The sequence below is a fragment of the Caretta caretta genome, chromosome 10, assembly GCF_965140235.1.
Source record: "Caretta caretta isolate rCarCar2 chromosome 10, rCarCar1.hap1, whole genome shotgun sequence".
Lineage (NCBI taxonomy): Eukaryota > Metazoa > Chordata > Testudines > Cheloniidae > Caretta > Caretta caretta.
This window is the reverse complement of record NC_134215.1, coordinates 84142696-84164158: the sequence shown is the minus strand read 5'-3', so window position 1 is coordinate 84164158 and position 21463 is coordinate 84142696. Positions and strand designations below refer to the sequence as shown.

The 21463-nt window shown below is 49.7% G+C and overlaps 2 protein-coding genes across 3 annotated transcripts in view; both read left to right on the top strand.

Annotated features, from left to right (window-relative positions):
- The window catches only part of RASGRF1 (Ras protein specific guanine nucleotide releasing factor 1), a 97677-nt gene extending 96193 nt beyond the window's left edge, over positions 1 to 1484 (top strand). For both annotated transcript variants that reach the window (XM_048865870.2, XM_048865871.2), the window contains one exon: positions 193 to 1484. In XM_048865870.2, coding sequence (XP_048721827.1) covers positions 193 to 285 — 93 coding nt within the window. In that variant the 3' untranslated portion in view covers positions 286 to 1484. The remainder of the gene's footprint in view (positions 1 to 192) is intronic.
- Positions 1485 to 4604: 3120 nt separating this feature from the next.
- On the top strand, positions 4605 to 19866 carry CTSH (cathepsin H). The gene is made up of 12 exons (XM_048866967.2): positions 4605 to 4908; positions 7810 to 7841; positions 8474 to 8579; positions 8685 to 8755; positions 9394 to 9498; positions 10146 to 10232; positions 11241 to 11296; positions 12657 to 12738; positions 12831 to 12899; positions 13941 to 14047; positions 17414 to 17539; positions 18532 to 19866. Exons 1-12 carry the CDS (start codon positions 4620 to 4622, stop codon positions 18605 to 18607), a joined length of 1206 nt encoding a protein of 401 aa, XP_048722924.2. The 5' UTR covers positions 4605 to 4619; the 3' UTR covers positions 18608 to 19866.
- The last annotated feature ends 1597 nt before the right edge of the window (positions 19867 to 21463 follow it).

The window sequence follows — 21463 nt, the reverse complement described above, 5'->3', positions numbered from 1 at the left end:
CCTGTTTAAACCAGTGGGAGTGGTACACACTTATCTACAATGCAGTGCTTGTTCTTTGTGTGCTTTGTGGGGCATTTCATTTCTTAATGTTTTAACACTTCTAGGGCTTGACGCTCATTAGCTTCACTGGGGAGCAAGGTCAAGTCCCTACTTAATAATGATTTGACTCTGCAAGTTCAATTTCTTTTCCAGGTGACACAGTATTTACTGGACCAATCATTTGTAATGGATGAAGAAAGTCTTTATGAATCTTCTCTTCGAATAGAACCTAAACTGCCTACCTGAATGTAGAGCAGTGGCCGGCAGTTCGTCTGTACACATCCTATATCATACTGTACATACCTGTTTGTTTATGTTGGGCACCCTAGATTGACTTCCTCGTATGTGCTTCTCAACTAAAACAAAACTTCCTCTTGCTATTGGAACACAGTAGAACTTGACTAGAACTTCCTGCATTGTTTAAGGATTCATGCATAAAGCATTTTGTTTATGGCAGTCCCGGTTTATTTTAAACAATGTTATTTTTGTCATTTGGTCTTCTCAGGGGGTGGGGAAGAGTTGGGGTAGCAGGAGAAAAACAGCAAATACACAACAAACCACCGGCAGAGCTCCAGTCGCCTTTCCTTTCCACTCTAGACACTGCTGTTGTGTTGGACGCACAATCAGGGCACTCACCTCAGCATGTTTCACGTAATTATTGTAACTGAAGGACCCTTGCTCTGGAGTCAGGCAATTTAAAAAGATTCTCCTATAATGCAGTTTAAAACAATAATTATTGGTCAAGCAGGTGATCTAAATCATTATATCACTGAGCCAACTTTGAGGCAACAGACAATCTGTAATTCATCACATCTCCATTAACCTGCGCTCTGTTTCTATCCCACCATCCCATTGGCTGTTCTGGTAACACCAGATAGCAGGACTGAGCTGAATGAGGCCCTGTGCCTGTGTGGGGAAAGAGACATATGTGTAAATTACACAATCCTTCACTCTTGTTGGTTGCTGCCCAGAGTTCATTAAGAGTAGGGGAGAGACAATATATCTTTTAATATTTTAGCTGCATAACACTCATTACACGCTTCTGTGGATATGCTATAAATCTGTATACCTTGTGACAATTATTAGTAACACAATGTAGAATTAGAAAAAAATGACCAAGTGTTTTTATTACATATACTGTAATCCTGTCTAACCACCGTCTAGCAGGAATATAGTAATGTAGTGCTTATTCTGTGAATACTACCATGTATTTTTTACATTGTACAGTATATAAACACAGTTTAACTTTAAAGTGGCAGGCATGCTCCACTGTAACAAACAGAAAACTTTTGCTGTAAGCAATACCTAGTGGTATGAGAATTCTATTTCAAGCCCTAAAATATTTCAACTTACAGCTTGTTTGGAAAAATATTTCCATTTTTGTAAAAATATATGTTTCCTGATTACCTCTTGCTAATAAATCTATTCTATCTCAGGGTGAACAATGATTTAAGAATTTTTTTTCAGCCTTACTTAAATGATTGTTTGCTTTGCTGAAGGTTCCTTTAAATAACTCATATCAGTCACTCAATTTCTGTGATTAAATGATGTGAATGCAGGGTCGATCCAGATGTTGGGCCCAATCCTACAAGGTGCCGAGTGTGTTCAGCTCCCATTCATTTCTCTGGGAGCTAAAGGTGAGCGTGTTTGCGCTAAGCAGAAAACAGGAAGTCCATTGGCACTCTGTTAACCTTTGACTCTGAGCTGTTAGTGGAATGCTGCATATGAATGTGTGTGGCAATAATGGAAAAGCATCAACAAGAGGAGCGAGGGGTCTCTGTGTTTTTATGGAATTTGTTTATTATCTTTCCTTGAAGATGGATGATCCTTTCCTTTCCTTAAGAATCTGGTCTACGATCTAGAATTTGTTCCAACAGATGCTCTGAGATACTCATTTCTTTCCAGGCCTTTGAAAAGAGTGATTTCCTCCTGGAACTGATAATACTGCATGTCTCCTTCCACTCCTCCTCCTCCTCCTCATGGGGGATGGTCTGAAAACAGTCTGGGCCCTTGCAGATGTACAGAGCAGAGCACATGGGCCAGGTTCTTGTCTGACGTGGGTGTGTTGTTCCATTAAACTCAAGGTGAAACCCAGAGCAGAATTCTGGCCTGTGATCAGCAGAAACAAAGATCAGCACTCAGGTTAGTATCCACCTAACCATGTTCCCCTAGCATGTACCGAGTAAGGGCCAGGTCTGCTCTCCGGTGCATGCGCCTAGCTCCCTGTGGCATCAGCTGAAGTGTTGGATATTCAGTTGACAGCAGGTATTTAGAATCAGAATCCCTCTGAATACCAGGGAGAGGCATTGTAATAAAAACAGGAACCGTCATTGCCCTGCTAGCCAGTGTGGTGAGCTACCTGGAAGCTGGGCTAGCATTGCAGTTACCTGTGAAGACGTGGATCCTGGGCTGCAGCTAAGAGGGACACAGCTCAGCAGGAGTGAGGGGCAAAGAGGGGTTTCAAACCCCTTTGCTCTCCCCTGGTCCTGGGTCCCTCACACCTGTCCCCCTGCATATATTAGAGCACAGTGTAGGCTGTGGTGCTGAAGTGGGAAGTATCTGTATTACTGTTTGTGACGATGGGGCAGACCTCCGAGTGTTTGGTGATGGTGGGTTACAGGAGACTACAACTGGGCATCCCACAGGAAATGAAACAGTGGCAAAGATAAGACAGCCCGGGGGTACGCACCTTCAAAGGAGCCATGCTAACAGTGGCTTGGCCATCAGTGGGGAAGAAATTACCTGTCTGGCTCCATCCAAGCTAGAGCCTGGGTTAAGCCTGGGATGCAAGGAAACCTAAAGCCTCAAAGACCCTAGAAAAATGGAGCTCGGGGAGGCTCCGCAAGCGTGCCAATGCAAAGCTTTGTGCCACCCCACAGAGGGAGAGAGGTAGAAAGTGCAGTAGGAGCAGTCTGCTTCTCCTGGCTCAGAGCTGGAGTTAGCTGGGTCGAGGGGAAGGAATCCCCAGGCGTGCAGGGGCTTGTCTCTCTTCTCACCCTTTGTACCTTTGAGGAGTGAATCCACGAGGACGTTTTGTTTGGAAGACACGGGTTCTGTGTCCCTGCAAACAGGTGATGTCACAAACCCCTGAGGGGAAACTGCCAGGTACAAAGGCCGCATGAGGCTATGGTGTAACCACGGTTGGGAGCCAGCCAGGGGCGCCGCAGCCCAGACTCAGTCTGCGAGTGGCTGGACCACAGAGCGAGGTGCAGGAAGCCAGGCTGGTCCCCTGAGGGTACGCTTCAGAGGGACTAAAGTAAGGTGTTAAGTTGCAGTTCGCCCTGTAGCTGTCACAGGCCCCAAGACGCTGGTGAGCGAGACAGGGATTAGCAGGGGGCAGGCAGATGTTAGGGGGAGGATGGTGGAGGGTTTCGGGCTGGTTTGCAGCAGCTGAGTATCTGGGCCTAATACCCAAATTGGCAGAAGGGAGGGAATCCATAATGGCAGATTTCAGAGTAGCAGCCGTGTTAGTCTGTACCGCAAAAAGAAAAGGAGTACGTGTGGCACCTCAGAGACTAACCAATTTATTTGAGCATAAGCTTTCGTGAGCTACAGCTCTGCATTAGTGACTCCAGGGATCCTGGCAGGAAGAGGTCAGAGTGTTTGCATATAAATCAAGCTGTATTTCCAACTGGCCTTTTATTATTATTAATTTGCATTTCAGTTCCATGTCGAGGTAGCAGTCATGAATCAGGCCCCCAGGGAGCTAGGTGCTGTGTAAATGCACAGGCACACGACACAGACAGTCCTGGCCCTTACGGTCCCGAAGTCCTCACTCTCACACACTGCCCTTGGAGGTTTTTTGCCTGAAAAAGGCTTACAGATTTCAGGGAATGTGGCCTCTGGTGTTTCCCAGCCGCTGGGGTGTTTCTCAGGAATGAGGGGCGAGCCCGTGCTCTCATGACCGTGTGTCATCCCTGCTGAAACGACAGAGCCTAATTTTAATAAAAGGAGCCATAAGCGTCTCAAAGTCCACGAAGAGCTGCATGGAGCCCGGCCTGTGAACTTGGTTAATGATTCTATCGGCGCGCAACGAGGAGAGAGCCTCAACTGCAGGGTTAAGACTGGGCTGAACGGAGTAGCGAGGAAGGAAAGAAAAGAGGGATCTGGAGCCTCCCCTTCTGCAGCAGGAAATCTGGGCAGCAGCAATCAGGAGTGGAAGCTGCGCAGTGCTTCATTGCAGGGAGGCTCTTCAGTCTTTGGCCAGGGCTGAACCCTAATTCTCCCCCTTTTTCTGCCAAGGGGTCTAGACCCCAGCCCCAGAGGGAGGGTTACTGACCCAGGCCCGGATCTCCACCGGCAGCCCTGGGGACCTAGGAGGGCTGCAGGTTCCAGCTCCAGGCCAGGCCAAAAAACCGAGGAGTCCAGTGGCACCTTAAAGACGAAACAGGTTTATTGGGGCAGAAGCTTCTGTGGCTAAAAAACCCACTTCTTCAGCCACTCCTTCAGATGCATCCGTCTGAAGAAGTGGGTTTTTCACCCACAGAAGCTTCTGCCCCAATAAATCTGTTTCGTCTTTAAGGTGCCACCGGATGCCTGTGTTTTGCGGATACAGACTACCAGGGCTCCCCCCATACGTGATGCCAGGCCAGTGGCCTGACTATTCCCCCCTCCCGTCCCTCCGCGCAGCTGCTCCTCCTTCTGCCCCCGTCCCCAGCCGCGCCTGCCCCAAGGCGGCGTCTCCAGCGGATCCTCCCCCCAGGGTTGAGTCCTGGCCGCTGGCCCGCCCCCGAGCGCACCCTGCGCCGCGCAGCCGGCTGGAAATGCGCGCAGGCATGCTGGCGGGGCGGCGGGCTCTGCTGGGGCTGCTGGCGGCGGCGGCCGCCCTGCTTCCCTGCGTTCGCAGCGCCCCGGCGGTCAGCGCGGAGGGTAGGTGGCGGGGGTCCCTGCCGGGGAGCGGAGGGACGGAGCCGGGCGCGCTGCGGGGCTTTGCTCCGGCCGGGTCCGGCTGCGGCGCTGGGTGCGCCCCGAGCGGGCCCGGGGGCTGCGGGCGGTGGAGCCCCGGGCGCTGCTGGGTCTCGCTGCCCAGGGTCGCGGTGGGCCCCGGGCAGACGGAGCCGCTTCCACGTCTGTCTCCGGGCGCTGGGCTGCGCGGGGCGGGGGGTCCCCGGGGCTGAGCCGGGTTGGGTTCATTTCCCTGCAGTCAGTGGGCCCAGCGAGTCACAGCCGGTCGGGGGAGCCCGGCGCTGCGCAGCGCTGAACAAGGCGCTGGGCTTGGGAGCCAGGGACCTGCCCTTTGGACGGGAGGATCCCAGGCCCCGCTACGGGCTGGGGACCCGCTGGCGAAGCGGCAGTTGTGCAGAAAAGGACCTGGGGTGACAGTGGACGAGGAGCTGGATAGGAGTCAGCAGCGTGCCCTTGTTGCCAAGAAGGCTAACGGCATTTTAGGCTGCATTAGCAGGATCATTGCCGGCAGATCGAGGGAAGAGATTATTCCCCTCTATTCGGCACTGGGAGGCCACATCTGGAGTATTGCATCCTGTTTTGGGTCCCCCCACTCCCGAAGGGATGTGGACAAATTGGAGAGAGTCCAGCGGAGGGCAGTGAAAATGATTACGGGGCTGGGGCGTATGACTTATGAGGAGAGGCTGAGGGAAGTGGATTTATTTAGTCTGCAGAAGAGAAGAGTGCGGGGGGGGGGGGGATTTGATAGCAGCCGTCAGCTACCCGAAGGGGGGCTCCAGAGAGGATGGAGCTGGGCTGTTCCCAGGGGTGGCAGATGATAGAACAAGGAGCAATGCTCTCAAGTTGCAGTGGGGGAGGTCTAGGTTGGATATTCGGAAACACGATTTCACGGGGAGGGGGGTGAAACGCTGGAATGGGTTCCCTAGGGAGGTGGTGGAATCTCCTTCCTTAGAGGTTTTTAAGGCCCGGCTTGACAAAGCCCTGGCTGGGATGATTTAGCTGGGGTTGGTCCTGCTTTGAGCAGGGGCTTGGGCTAGATGACCTCCTGAAGTCCCTTCCAACCCTGATCTTCTATGATTCTGTGACCTCGCCTGCTAGTCTCATGGCAAACCCGCCATTCAAACCCTGTTCAGTCTTCGATGAGAGATACAGAAAAAGAGGAAAAGCAGTTAAAGGATTTGAAATGTAAAGTGTTAATTTTAACAACATCCCTTGTTCCCGTTCCCTGTAACTGCAGAGAGTTTTGGTGTGGAATCGCCCCTGGTTTGACACTGGGTTTGAGGGTATTAAAGAGGGTAACTGTCCTTTAGGAAAAAGAGATGAACTTAGTTGAGCTGGGTTGGAGCTGCTGCTGCTGCTAAAGTCTGATCCGCCCTCCCCTCCCCTTAAAGACAAGAGAAGCCGCTCCCGCCGCACGGGGAGAGAACAGAGCCGCACAGCTAGAAAATGCAGCTTCTGGCTTTGGAGATGACTTTTCTTTGCTTCCTCGCTGCTGGAAAAACAAGAGGCCCAGCACACGGTCTCATCAGCCTCCCCGAGACCTGGCAAACTTGTACCCGCATCAGGCTGTTTAAGGCCCTGCTTTCTGCTCCTTTCTTCTCATGGGCTCAGAGCAATGTTGCAAATGCTGCAGCCTTGGCCAGCTGAGCCAGAGCCTTATTAAACAGAAAGCAGCAGGAGAGAGAGGTTGGGGAAAGAGGAAATAGGGAGGAAGGCAAAGGCCACCCAAGGGAAGGGTGACAGCCGGAACCCCAGTCACATGTTCCAGGTGTAGTTAGCTGAAGTCAGGGGTGGCACCAATGTCACCTGGGCCACTGTAGGGAGACAGGATACTGGGCGAGTGGGATCATTGGTCTGACCCGCTCTGGCCATTCTCAGGTTCTTCTCCTGGGGTCCCAGGAGACAGTGGGAGCCTGATGGTGGAGCTGACTCCTTCCAGTCCACTCACCCTCCATGGTTTGATCTCCCTGGAAAATCTCTGTTTCCAAGGACCCCTAACAGGGGTGAAATAGCCCATCCCCCTCATTACTGTGTTCACCAAGTCAGCCTCATTTCCGACACACCAGTTTGGATACATTCCTTCCCGATTCCATTCTTCTTTTGTTCACCAGTCACAATGTCAGCGAAGCCTCTGAGTCGTATCAGCAACCTCTGCTCTGCCAGTAACTTTTGCTGACTGTTATAAACAATTTCACACAAGAGGCTGAGCTGGACAACTTAGTTCACAGACATCTGCTCGACAGCTCTTGTTTACTGAAGGGTACAGGTGCTGGAACTAGGGGTGCTGCAGCACCCCATGGTTTGAAGTGGTTTTCATTACATAAAGGGTTTACGGTTTGGTTCAGTGGTTCTCCGCACTCCCACCATACGAATTGTTCCAGCCCCCTGGCTGAAAGGCGGTATTTTCTGTCGATATTAGGCTCTGTAAACACTGTAAATCCTGAATGCAAAATCATTTTAAGCCCCAGCATGTCTTTTTAAACACCAGGTTTTGTTTTAAAACAAAATCAGATCAAACGCAGGTGGGGGTGGGGAGGGGAGCAGGCAACATCCTTCTTCTAACTTTCAGTTAAAGTGGAAATTGATGTTAGCTAATGGAGGCAAACCCTTTCTTTAAGCTACACTAATATGTAACATTTTGGTTAGAAATAGGCAAAGATCGGTGAGGCAGTTATCCTAAATGAGTACAGTAGTTTATTGAAAATTCAAGTTTAGTTTAATTTTTTTTCACTTGATAATGTTTATTATGGTAGTATGGAGGGGCCACCCAAGAACAGGGCCACATTGTGCTGGGGGCTGTACAAACACAGAATAACAGACAGGCGTTTCATGTACTTCAATGCTTGTTTCTTTTTCTCTTTCCAGAGGAATTTCACTTTAAGTCCTGGATGCTGCAGGTAAAACTTCTTCTTTTCAAAGGGTTCAGAAGCCAAATGAACTGTCACGGGTTTGCTCCCCTCAGCAGATGTTCAAAATGGTCAGTCAGTGAAATAAACTTCTGCAAATGGAGAAAACAGACTAGTTTCATTATTGTTGTTCAACCATTTTGCACGGCAAGGGACTTCCTGGAAGGGGATTTTCCATGCTGGCAAGTGACCAGTTGCCAGGGACTCAGCCAAGGCTAAGTCTGGAGAAATAAATGCTCACAATAATACTCATGCATAACTCGGATTACAAGGTGCCTCCTGCCAAGATATTTCAGATGCGGTACAGTTACATTAAACAGCGTAAAACAGCTCACAGCAAACTCCCTGCATCCACCCGAACTCCCTTTCTCCTCCACTGAGCGTGAGGATATCTCTTCTCACACCGCCGGTCCTCGTGGGTTTGTATGGTGGACTCCACTCCCATTCTCCACCCCCAACCTCTCTGGGATCCGGGAGCAGTGTGTGATGGGAAATGCCCTGGCTATGTAGCTACATGTGTTTTTTAGAGGAAGATCTCTGCCCAGTCGTGATATGCACTGTGTGTATTTTCACTTCTGTATTCTGCACCTGCCATTGACTTCTTTTGTGTCTTTCATCTTTAGAACAACAGGAAGTACAGTCTGGAGGAGTATTACCAAAGGCTGCAGATCTTTGTCACCAATAAGAGACGAATCGACAAACACAATGCTGGGAATCACACGTTTGAAAGTCTGAGTTTATGCTCTTTAATTTCATTTCCTAATTCTCTCTTTTTATCTGGAGTGATGTTTTTGGTTTAGCTCTTTGATTAATAAAACTTCTTCTTCTTTTTAGTGGGTCTAAACCAATTTTCAGACATGACATTCACAGAATTTAGAAAAAAATATCTCTGGAGTGAACCTCAGGTAAATGTATTTGTTTAGTTTCGGCAGAGTTTTTGCTGACTTACAAGTACATGGCTCCTGTGGCCATGTTACCCAGGTTAGGGTCCCCTGGACACTTTTATACACCTCAGCTTTATTTTGTTCTGCCTCTAGCTATGGCTTTTAATGCCTCCAGAATTGTATTTTTCTTGGGAAGTCAGTGGGACTGATCTTGTGGTATGCTGAGCCCCAGGATCTCAATTAACTTTGAGGGTTGGATCGAGTCCCTGACGAGCACCCACAACTTCCATTGGCTCCACTGGGTGCTATGGGGGCTCAGCGCTTCCTAGGATTAGGCCCAACATAAATATTTTCAAATCCACGCTGCAAACAATGCTGGCATGGTGAATCTAGCCATAAGGGCTGGTGCATGGAGCCCCAGAGTATGGGCTCGTGACGTGATAGCTGGTACCACCTCGGCCGCAGGAAGAGTAATTTCTCTGCAGGCTGCCGTCTTAGAATCATAGACTATCAGGGTTGGAAGGGACCTCAGGAGGTCATCTAGTCCAACCCCCTGCTCAAAGCAGGACCAATCCCCAATTTTTGCCCCAGATCCCTAAATCTGATGTTCCATAAGACACAGCTATCCGCTCATCAGAACGCTCTCCTGTTGGTTGTAGAACTGCTCGGCCACAAAAGGGAATTTCCTGGCCAGCTCCGGGCCGTGTCCCTCCGCTATCGACTGGAGGAAAAAAGGAAACTATGTGACCCCAGTGAAGAACCAGGTAGGCAAAGTCTGTCAGCTCCACCATGCTCCGAATGGTTCTCTGGCACGTCGCTGCCTTCGAAACGTTCTGGACCAGTGGGAGAGAGGGAGAAGCTGGGGATAAAGCCACAAGGGCAAGTCTCTGACATCCCCCAGCCCAGCTGGGAGCACAGCGGGTATCCTGGGGTCTGTACCGTTCCCAAGGGGAGCATCAGGGCTTACGGGAGCCCCTCCATAGGGCTAGGGGGAGCATGGGCAGGCAGAGAGGTTGGGCTGGGGAACAGCTGCTCTTTATGATCCTATAGGAAAAATCCCCCAAGAGCGAGTGAGGCGCCTGTCAGCCCCCCAGAATCCCACGGCATGCTAGCTGCACCCCACTGGAGGGACACGGGAAGGTGCAGCCCAGGATCAGATGGAAAGGGAAAGCTAGGTGCTCCTAGGGAGAATGGCTTCCAGCACACAGCGGAGGGCCTGTGGGGTAGTGCCCATTCCCACAGGTCTGCACAGAGCTCAGGGTAACCATGAAGCCCTAGCCCCTATCCCTGATGGGATGGGGCATCTGGAGCTCATGAAGCTCCCCCTCCTCTGGGCTTTCCTGCGGGAAGGGATGATACAGCCCACAGCATTAGGAACCTGTTAACCTCCTGCTCCTGGTTCCTGACGCAGGGCGGATGTGGCAGCTGCTGGACCTTTTCCACTACTGGGTGTTTAGAGTCTGCAATTGCCATAGGAACAGGAAAGCTACTGTCACTGGTAAGAGATTCTCCTTTTCAGTGCACCGCTGCCAGAGAGCCTGCCTAGCACCTGGGGCACATGCCCAGGCTGTGCAGAGCCCTCCGGGCGGCCCCAGCCCTCGAGTGTTCTGTCGATTCTAGTCCCTCGGCTGCTTCTCCTGAACGGCCAGGTCACGCTCTCGTGCACACGACGGCAGCAAAATACAGACGGTGCGATGCAAACCGCTCAGCAGCGCCATGTGAGCACAGCAAGGCAGCCACGGGAGCAGCGGTGTGCAGCAGATCAGGGAGTCTGTCCCGCTCGAGACGTGTGTATTGCTGTCCTCACTGGAGCATCTGAGCACCAGGCTGGGGCAGTACCATTCATTTGGGAAAGGGAAATGGGAACTGATGGGACCTGACCTGCAATCCCTGGCTCCTGGGAGTAGATCTCATTAGTTAATGGGACGTCTGAGTCATGTTCCCACAGTGCACCATGAGCCTGCGGAACTCAGTGCCACAATAAAACAGTGGATGAAGGAGAACCAGATGATATAATTTATCTATAGACTTTTAAAAGGCTTTTAATTATTGGGGCCAAGAGTAGAGCAGGATTCCAAAAGGGATTAGAGATTTGGATGGATAACAGACTATCCAAAGCAGTTGCAACAAGTATTGAAAATAAGCAAGAGCATGGGAAGGGCTCTAAACCATCCTGCTCTGGGCATGAGCCAACCTCCAGCTATAGGGGCTGGGAGGAACGTTCCCTGCTGGCCAGTTAGCCCATAGCTGCCTGCTGAGGGATTCCTTGCACCTTCCTGCGAAGTAGCTGGTGCTGGTCCCCATCAGTGACACAGGAGCGGACAGCGCGGTCGCTGGCTCTGATCCAGTCTAGCAATCCCTAATCGCACTAGAGGAACACCCATTGGTGTGCAGTAAGGAAAAAGCTTCAGGGTGATACTATCTGCCATGTATTTTGTATTTAAAATGACAGAGAGAGGAGGAGATTGCTCTTCTGGATATACACTGATTCAAAGTATTTCTCTAGGCAGAGCAACAACTGGTTGACTGTGCTCAGGACTTCAATAACCATGGATGCAGTGGGTATGTAGCGTAAGCTGGGACCTACTAGAGATAAGAGAACTTGGCAGTCATAGTTTACAACCTTCAAGACTTACTGGGGATCTTGAATTCCGACCTTTCTGGAATATGTGATGTGTGGAGTTTGTTGGGCTTCACCAAACGTTTCCCAACACTCAGGGTTTCTCCCTCCCACCGGCTGTTTGGCCACATCTCTAATATGACAGTTATTGGTGGCTGAACACAGCAGGGGAAAGTGAGCGAGGTTTTGGCAGTTTCTCTGCGGCTGGATGACATTTGTCGGCGAGGCTCTGTGTTGAGCGTGAACCAGAAGGCCCCCCCAGACACCTCGGCCTTGCCTTCGGGAAACTCCACTGGCTTTCTTAAAGTGAAAGCTGCCAAAAATAAGCCCTTTTCAAATCCACTGCCTCCCGGAGGTAAACGCGCCCTGAAGTGCACAAACACCTTCGTTGTATGAGACCATGTTCTGGCACCATCTCCGGGACATTCTCGACTCCTCCTCACCTGCCTTCTCATGGCCCGTCCTTGTCCTCCTGGAAACAAGTTGCCAAAGACTTGCTGCAGGGGGCTGAGTCCCGTCCCCACCTCCCCCGTCACATTTCCTTTGTCAGTTTGCTCGGGCGGGGAAGGGACATGAGCAGCTCCTCGCTCAGGGCTGGGGATCTCCTTGCCAGCCTCTTCTTGTGCAGCGCTGGCGTCGCAGCCAAGAGCCTCCTGGCCGCAGGCCCCCAGCAAAGGTCTTGCAGCCTGAGGGCCAAATTCACCCTGCCCCGGAGCTGAGCTGGCATCACACGGGGAGCGGGCTTGGCTGGCAAAGATGGTTTGGTGCCTCCTGAGTGTTGGAGCTGCTGGGGCCTGTTCTTCCCCAGCACAGGTTACACTGAGGGGCTGCTTTCACTTGCTTCTCTGTGGGCCGTTTGGCAGCCAGGGTCTAGGAATGGCCCAGCCATGTCTCCCTCCCCCACAAATATCCCTGATGTGCATCCTGCACCAGGGTCCCCGATTGGGGGGGGGGCATAAGTCTGGAGTGGCTGATTCTGCCGCTGTTGGGGGCGCTTCTAATCCAGGGGAATTCCTTGTTCCTTCACCCCACCCAAGCTGCCCGCCAGGGACTTTAGGGCTCTGATGGGTCAGGCCCCGAGAGCCCTGGGAGGAGAGTGGTAGCTGGGATGTGAAGGGTGGGTGACATTTCCAGGTCCGGCGCTGTTAGCGGTGCAGGATGTGGCATCCCGCTGCCCATACTCTGATCACAGTCCAGACGCTTTATGGCTCATCCTTGAGAGAAAGCACATGGACTGATTTTTGCAGAAGATACAATGTTGTGGCCCTAATGAACTCACCGTTTTGCTGTGGTGTTTTTCAGGGGCCTGCCAAGCCAAGCTTTTGAGTACATCCTGTATAACAAAGGGCTCCAAGGAGAGGATACGTATCCTTACAAGGCTCAGGTATTCTTACCATTGCAGCAGAAGCATATTCAAACGCTGGACGTGCTGGTGACGAACGTGGGTTTAACGTTGATTCCTTTGTGTTTGCACAGAATGGAACCTGCAAGTTCCAGCCCGAAAAGGCTATCGCTTTTGTCAAAGATGTCGTCAATATCACCCTGGTCAGTTCCTCAGGCTTTGATTTAACAATCACTAATGAATGCACTGAGAGGCCCTGGGAATGGGGAGGCCAGTGCAGCATGCACATTCCGGCTGTTGCTTCTCAGATGAGGCTGGTCTGTTGAAGTATTTCAAGTGCGTATTCTTCCTTCTTCCTGTGCATCATCAGTGAAGCTAATTTCCTGGATGTACCTGGGTTCAGTTGATTTTTTGGCACCTAAGTTACTGCCTTCTACTGAGAGGCCAGGGCACTTCTCTTGGTGCCATTGTTTCAGAAAGTTCATCATGACAATTCTGAGTCCCCGCCAGGCTGTCTGCATTCTTACCGATATTTGCCATAGAAGTGGATCAGGTCTGTGGACACTAACAAAGCTGTAGAACCTGGTTGCTAGTATTTCATAACAAGCCAACCTCTCTGCACGATTCTGCCTGCTGGACTGAAAATAACTTGTTTCCCTTATTTTTAAAAGCACTCTGTGCATGGTAGACAGCTCTCAGGTCCTGACTCAGAAAGTTTTTACAGCCGAACAGGCTAATCCAGAAGGGACAAGGGTTGCACCTACTACTTCCTTCTGCTCAAGTTTGTTTCTCTCCTCTCTGCCCCCAACTTTCGTTCCCCATTATACAACTCACCTGTCGTGCCTGCAGCAAACTCCTGCTGCCTCTAGAGGGAAGTCGTAAAGCACACTACAACCTCTGCAGGCATGGAGTGTCCCATGGCCAACTCTTGCTGCTGGCAAATGAACTTGCCTAAAACAGACGGATCTGCTAGCAGCTCTTCGACAGGGTCGGTCTCCTATCTCCTGGGAGAAGGCTGGCCCCGTGGATGTTAGTAAGGCATGGCCTTGCCCTACCTGGGGAGCCCAGCTTTGCTGCTCCCTGTGTGAACAGGGCTGAAGTGTCTGCCATCTGTGTGTGTTTCCTCATTTGCACAGAAGAGGAAGCGAGGTTTATTCAGCTTGCCCAGTCTGTCTTTCTGGGGTGTCTGTCCCGTAGTGATGCTGACCAAGAAGTAAATAACACTTGGAATTGTCTCCTTCCAGTACGATGAGCTGGGCATGGTGGAAGCGGTGGGGAAGCATAATCCCGTTAGCTTCGCTTTTGAGGTGACTGATGACTTCTTGGGCTACAAAAAAGGCATTTACTCCAAGTGAGTATTTCTGAATGCAGAGGATGCCGCTAACCCATAGCAACGGAGTTGCTTTAACCATGTTCATTCCCCAGCTGGTTTCCCTTTGGGTTCCCGAGGAGAGTCATTCTCTGGCTGATTAGCATTTTTTAAAGACAAAGACAAAAAGAGTGGGAAGCTGCAGTTAATCTCTGAGTTCCCAGGAAGATGAGACAGTAGCATAGATTAACAAACCAGGGCCTGCAATGTATTTGAAACTTACAATTAGGAGTAGAGCCAGTCAAAAGCCGCTGAAGATTGTTCACAAAACACTTTGAATTTTCGAAACGTGTTTGAAATGCTGTTGACCAGCTCCAAGGCTGAGCCTGTCCCTGAATGAGCTGCTGCATGTTTCAGACAGTCCAGGGGAGGTCCAGTCTCTGGGAGAAGCCTATGGGAGCTCAGCAGGTAATGTGTGACCTGTGAGATGTTTGCCTGCAAACTCCCATAACAAAGCTTGGGGAAATTCATTCCACTGTTTAAAGCCTGTGTGTTTGAGCTCTGTGCAGGGGAGTGTGGGGAAATCTGCCTTTGTCACGCCAGGCGAGGGTGTGGGGCAGCCTCGCTGGTGTGGCTCTTCCATCCCAGGGGCTGTAATAGCAGCTGTTGAACTGCACCTGGCCAGCCCGCACAGCTGCCTTCTGTGCTGTGGTGCTGAAGCTCAAGAGGAAGCTCTGCAGGCCAGATTTACAAACGTGTTTAGGCCCCAGAGATGCAGATAGACACTTAGTGCAATTTACAAAAGCACCTAAGCAGGTTAGGTGCCCAGTGACTTCTAATGGGAATTAGGTGCCTACCTCACATAAGGTGCTTTTGAAAATCCCGTTAGTTGCCTACCTGCATCCTGAGGCACCTGAACGCCTTTGTAAATCTGTACCTCCCAGAAAAGAGGCAACGGGAGAAGTGTGGGTTTGAGGATGGGAACTGATCGGGTATAAAAATGGCTCAGGAGAGCAGTGTGTCCGCTCCACAGCCAAGGTGAGTAGCTGCCGAAGGGGCTGATGATTAGATTTCGGAGAGGCGGATTAATTCCTATTCCTGTGTTTATGGGGGCAGCGTGGGAGAGAGCTTGAAGGCGCTCATTTGAGAATGTACCAAGTGGGTGATGGAAGCTGGCAGCAGGGGCTGATCAGAGGGGGGCATCGACAGCTTGACAGTGAATGAGAGATGACTGGTCAGGTGGGGATAGGCCACGAGGGGCTTTGAAAGTGAAGACAGGCAGCTCGTGTTTGATACCATACAGAAGGGTGGGGGAGGTGTCTGTGGAGGGATGCAAAGATGGGGTGACATGGGCCAAGTGACAAGCTGGAAGCAAGATCTTTGCAGCAGGGTTCTGAATGGGTGTGAGCAGGGCAAGGTCACATTTGTCAAGGCTGGAGAAGAAGACACTGTGGTAATGGAAGTGAGAGGATGAGAATCTGGACACGAGTTTTTTGCTGTGTGGCTGAATAGGAAAAGCCATATCTTAGAGACGTTACGCAGAAAGAATCTGCAAGACTTGACACAGCCTGGATGTGAGGCCCTAGAGAGATGGCTGAGTCGAAGCTGATGCCCAGGTGATGAGCCTGAGTAGCAGGTAGTATTGTGGAGTTCTCCACAGGGGTTGAGAAAGGAGCTTGGGGTGTGGGTGGAGATTAAAAGCCTTGTTTGAGCCATGTGGAACTTGCGCTGATGGCTAGACAGCCACGAGAAGGTGTTGGAGAGACAGGCCGAGATTTTAGCTCGGACAGGAGGAGACTGGTCTGGTGTAGAAGACAAATCTGTTTGTCAATACAGTGATGGTAACAGAATCTGTGTTTGTGGCTGAGATGCACAGAGATACGGTGTAGAGGGGAAGTGAAGTAAGAGGATCGGGTTCCCCTCATGAGTAAGCAGAGACATGATAAACAGATATAAAATAACAAATGCTGAGAGAAGGTCGATCGGGGCTTCTGGTCTCATAACACAAGCACAAGGGGACATGCAATTAAATTGAAAAGTGGGAAATTCAAAACCAATGAAAGGAAATACTTCTTCACACAACACATAATTAGACCATGGATCTCATTGCCACAGAAAGCCATTGAGGTGAAGAATGTAGGAAGATTCAAGAAGGGGCTGGACGTTTATTTGAGTAACTAGAATATCCAGAGTAATGGTTAATCCTAACACACATTTTGGCAGGGATATTAAACCTCCTGCCTCACAGTTTAAGCCAACCTCTGAGTAGCAGAGACCAGGGTGTGGGGCAGATTGTCCCACATCTGCTACTGTGGGGTTCTTTCCCTTTCGCCCAGAGTGTCTGGTTCTAGCCACTGCCAGGGACAGGATACGGGATGCGATGGACCGTGGATCTGATCCAACCTAGCAGTTCCTGTGTGTGTTTGAGAGGTGCACGTATTTGGATTATAATGGCTCTGTGATCTATACTCACCTTCTTCCCGCCCTCTGGGCCCGTGATTTATGAGTCCACACCAACCATTCGTCAGTGCCTGCATTTCAAAAACTTCTTTAGACGCAGTTGTCCAAATAATCTGGGACCCCTCCCCTGCTGGGACGCTCCCCCCGGGGGTTGGAGCTCTCCTGCAGCCACGGGTTTCCATAAAACTGGAAAATGAACTACAGCGCTCCAGTGGAGATGGCCTTCAGCCTAGAAACATGGGCTGAATGACCCCGCTGCCTAGGCTGTGCGAAGTGTTCAGTACAGAAATCAATACGTTAATTTTAACTGTTAAAATCCTGCTTGGTGAAATCCTCTGGCACTTCACGCTGAACACGTCCCCGAATGCAGCGTCCCGCCACATGTGGCCCAGGCTACCGAAGAGCAAAGTTCAGTGGAGTGGAAACGAAGATGCGAGTGAAGTTGCTGCATGTCGTTAGTCTGTTTTCCTTTAAGAAACTGGTTGTGTTAAAGGGCCAATGTGTCCCGCGTGTGGGGCCTGGGAGCTCGTGCAGTATTCTCATAGCAGTGGGTTAGAGTGGTCCATTGGCTTTAAAATAACAGCTATCCAGTCTCAGCCAAGATCCTGCAGATGCACTGGTAGGTAGCGTCACTCACAGCTCCAGTCCCATTGAATAACTGTACTGCGTGCATAAGGGTTTGCAGGATCAGGCCCTGGAACTTGAAGGCTGAGCAAATGGTTACAGCTACAGCTAAGACCTTTCACTTTGCACCCCAAAATTCATGTGCTAATTTCCTCCATTGTAGTTCAGTCTTGTGAGTAATCCTGTTGATGTGAATTGCCTCTTTCAACTGAATAATGCTTAGTGCTTTTATAGCCTTTTATATCATCAGAATACAGTGACTAATTAATGACAAAATAGGTTTTCATATAATAAATGTGCTTTATTTTTGCCTTTTGTTTGCAGCCCAAAGTGTGATAAGACTCCAGACAAAGTGAACCATGCAGTTCTGGCTGTGGGTTATGGAGAAGAAAATGGAACTCCCTATTGGATCGTTAAAAACTCCTGGGGCCCATTCTGGGGCATGGATGGGTAAGGAGCTTCTGGCTGACGTCCACCACAGCTGGACACGCTATGGCCTAACTGAACCTAATCAAGAACCTCACATGCCAGTGTGCCTATAAAGCACCAACAGGTTCTAAGGGACTGTTTATCAACTAGTGAGCAGCCAGGGTTTCTGCAAAGAAGCTAGTGCAATGGCTGAGGATGTTAGCACCTTAAAACTGCTCAGTGTGACTGGTCAGATCAGCATCCAAATATTACAAACAAAGCCCTTTTGTAGCCACAGTACAGTCAGGCAGGGCATTTCTGTGAGAGGCTCAGGCTGTGTTGAAAAGTTTTCTTAACATTCGTCATAACAGCCCTTCCTCATACAGGGGAAACTTATCCTGGGACACTTCCTGGCCCCCGTGTTGCTGCTTCACACTGGCGTGCGGCACAAAGTAGCCACAAGCCTGGCTTACTTGCAGGGGTGCTGGAACGTGGGGTTCTGGGGGTGCAGCAGCACCCCTGGTTTGAAGTAACAATAACAACTAAATACATGGTTTCCCGCTTGCCTGGCTACATGAGGAATTCTCCCTGCGGTGGTGTAGCCAGCTCTCTAGGACTCCCCTGCATCCCATGACAAGAAGGTCAAGGGCAGGTGAGAACAGGGCTTGGCTGGTAGGCCCTTGTCCATGCAGCAGTCCAGCCACTCACATTGCTAGTGGATACAATTTAGAGCAGCCCCAAGGGTGAAAGTAAAATTTTGCAGGACTGGGCACTAACTTGGCTAGTTTATGAAAGTGACTCTGCCAATGAATTCCATTGCCTGGTGCAATCCCATTATTTGCAAAAACAAAAGACTCTGACGTACATCAACTCCTTGCACTGATAGGAGAAGGGAATTTACTTACTTTGTGCCGAATGATGCCGATCTGAACCATAGGTGACATGGTAACCTCATGCCAGGTCAGTTGTGTCTCGTGCTGCTGAAGGGGAGTAATGGGGAATGCTCACTAATCTGTGTTTATTTCTCCCTTTAGCTACTTCTATATTGAACGTGGCAAGAATATGTGTGGTCTCGCTGCGTGTGCATCTTATCCAATTCCTCAGGTCTAAGGTGGGGTCAGTGGCTGGGAAGAGTGGCCAAGGAAAGCAACCGATCTACTGTGTAAGCGTCTCCTAAACACCAAAGTACAGTACGTCAGAAAAATGAGAGATGGTAAAGGCCCACTAAGGTCCTGATCCTGCAAAGAGCTCCACACAGGCAGACTCCTGCATTTGTGGAGAGCTCATTGCAGGAGACAGACCTAAGTCACCTCTTCCTCTCCTACTCCAAATACATGTATGTTTCTCTGTAGCAGCAGTTCTCAAACTGGAGTCCTTCAGGGGGTCCACGAGTCATGTCAGGTCCGCTGGCCTGCTGATCAACTCCTCCCCTCCCTCCCAGTGCCTCCTGCATGCAGCGGAATAGGTGCACTTGGGGGAGGGGGCAGAAAGAGGAGGGGCAGAGGTGGGGCGGGTGTGGGGCCTTCGGGGAAGGGATGGAGTGGGGGTTGGGGCTGAGCGGGGTTGAGCACCTCCGGGAAAAATTAGAAGCTGGCTTGGGGGTCTGCGAAAAATTTTAAATCAAAATGGGGGTCCTCGGGTTGCTAAAGTTTGAGAACCGCTGCTCTGTAGTAAATTCTCCAGCGTTGTGGTGTGTTCCATGGACAGGGCTGAGAGCCAGAAACTCGTGTCTTCTAATCCCAGCTCAGCTCAATTTACCATGTGCTCTAGGAAAAGTCTTTGAGCCTCTCTGCCTCAGTTTCCCCATTTGTAAAAAGGGGGTAATACTACTTAACCTACCTCTCGGGGTGTGGTGATGGTTGATTAGATAATGTTTGTAAACCACTTGGATGCTGAAAGCGCTGTGCAGTTGTATTATTATTAAGTAGCATTTGTCAGCCCAGTTTGAAATTACTCCAGCAATGAGGCTTCCCCTTCCCGGGGGAGACTGTCCTGCACGTCAACAGATCTCCCTTCTAGGAAATCTGCATTCTTTTGACAAATGATCTATTTTTAAATAAATACTAATAAGTGTGTAAGAAAGCTATGTCTATTTTCATTAAATCTAAGATTTGATTATTTTTACAAAAATAAAGAGAATATTTTAATGAATATTAAAAGCATCAATGATTTTCTATACAGTTAAGGAAAAAGCAGAAACCTTATTTCAGCTTTTAAGCAGGTTTTTCAATATATTCTGTCTTAAGAGGACTCATGTCATGTATGCAAAAGGCATTTCGACTGCGTGTCATTTCACATTGCAGTACCGCCACCAAGACGTTACTGTGCGTTATGGAAATGAATAAAAACAACTTGTCACTTTTGTGGTATCTTTTGTGTTGCCTTTTCAATGTTTCTTCCATTAATTTAGTGTTTGTGAAAGGTGCTCTATTAGCATTTGAAGTTCTTTCCTTTGGAGTTTTGCCATTGAGTTCAGTAGGAGCAGGACTGAATCCTTCGTCTTTAGACACATACATCACCAGTTTTTTGCAGCGCTTTAACTATATCAGTTTCTAAATTGATATAATTAAAATCCCCTCCAGTGTGGATGCAGTTAAACTGGTTTAAAGGTGCTTATATCAGAGTAGCTTATTTCTGTAAATAACCTGAGGAACTAATTAATATTGTTAAAATGATACAAAAGCTTTGTGTAGACAAGCCCCAAATCCAGGTCATCGCCCCAAAGTGTTTACAGAGTAGGACCCAAGTCCTGCAAGATACCCCATGCAGTTGACCCCATGTGGAACCCTACTTATGTCACTGTTACTATTCATGTGCATAAAGCTGAGAACAGGTGTAAAACTTTGCAAGATCAGGGTCATCATTTGAATCAATGGACTGACATCTGCTTACAGTAGCTCTGGATTTAGCTGACAGAATTCAGGTTCAGTCTGGTATACACATGTTCCAGTGGTATGTTACAAAAGCAACTAGTAGTGTGTTGCTGCAAACATGCCCAATAGCTGATTCTACAAAGAACATAGTGATGTGTCTACAAATTTCTGGTCAAAGTCAAACCCATAGTGTCCATTAAGATGCACCCCTAAGATTATGCAGCATTTTTAAAAAATCAGAGTAAATAATTAAGGTGGCCTGATATGTTCTAAGACCCTGTTTTCAGTTGCTGATAACTTTTCCAAACCTAAGCCATTTGGGCTGAAATTTTCCATGCCAGGAGTCTGCCTCAGGCAAAAGTTTTCTGGAAAATTTCAGTAAAACAGTTAATCCATTTTTCAGAACAAGATTAGGGAAATAGACATGCTCAGAAATCCCTACAACAATTCAGTGGATGATCTCTAGCACTTCCCTTTTTTGAAGGAGAGACGTGACATTTTGCAGGGGGGTTCCCCTGGTGTCGAGGATGGCCAATGCCACATCCTTATGAACATCCACCCAAATTTGGCCAAGTTACCAGCCTCTGAAAGTCTTTGCACATGCTCAGTAGAGACTTGTTAAAGTTTGGAATTGGCAGCTAAATTCTCCACATTCTGTCTGCTCTGAGCATGCTCCCGTCCCTCACAGGATGTACATCCCAGTCTGGAGCTATGGGACCTGAGCAGGATGCCCGGCAATTGCTTTTCCTGGCAGCCAGGGGCTGCTGAGGCAGTAGACCTAGGAACTGATTGCAGAGAGGCTGAGGGCGGGCAGAGAAGGCCACACAGGCTGTGTGCGCTCTGGAGCAGATCTCTGGTGACCGCTGTAGTGCAGAGGAAATCTTGGGGCAAACTGGGGAAAGGCAAATGTTTAATCAGCAGGCTTGACTGCTGCCCACAGCCCCTAGAACAGCCGAGAGGCTGCAATAGCAGTCACAGAAGGGTCATGTGCCAGCACCACAAGCGGGATTCAGGTTGGGATGTGGACACTTTCTGCCCCTTTCCCCCCGTCTCTGCCCAACTTCCCCCAGCAAAACTAGGGTTTGCTGGGTGT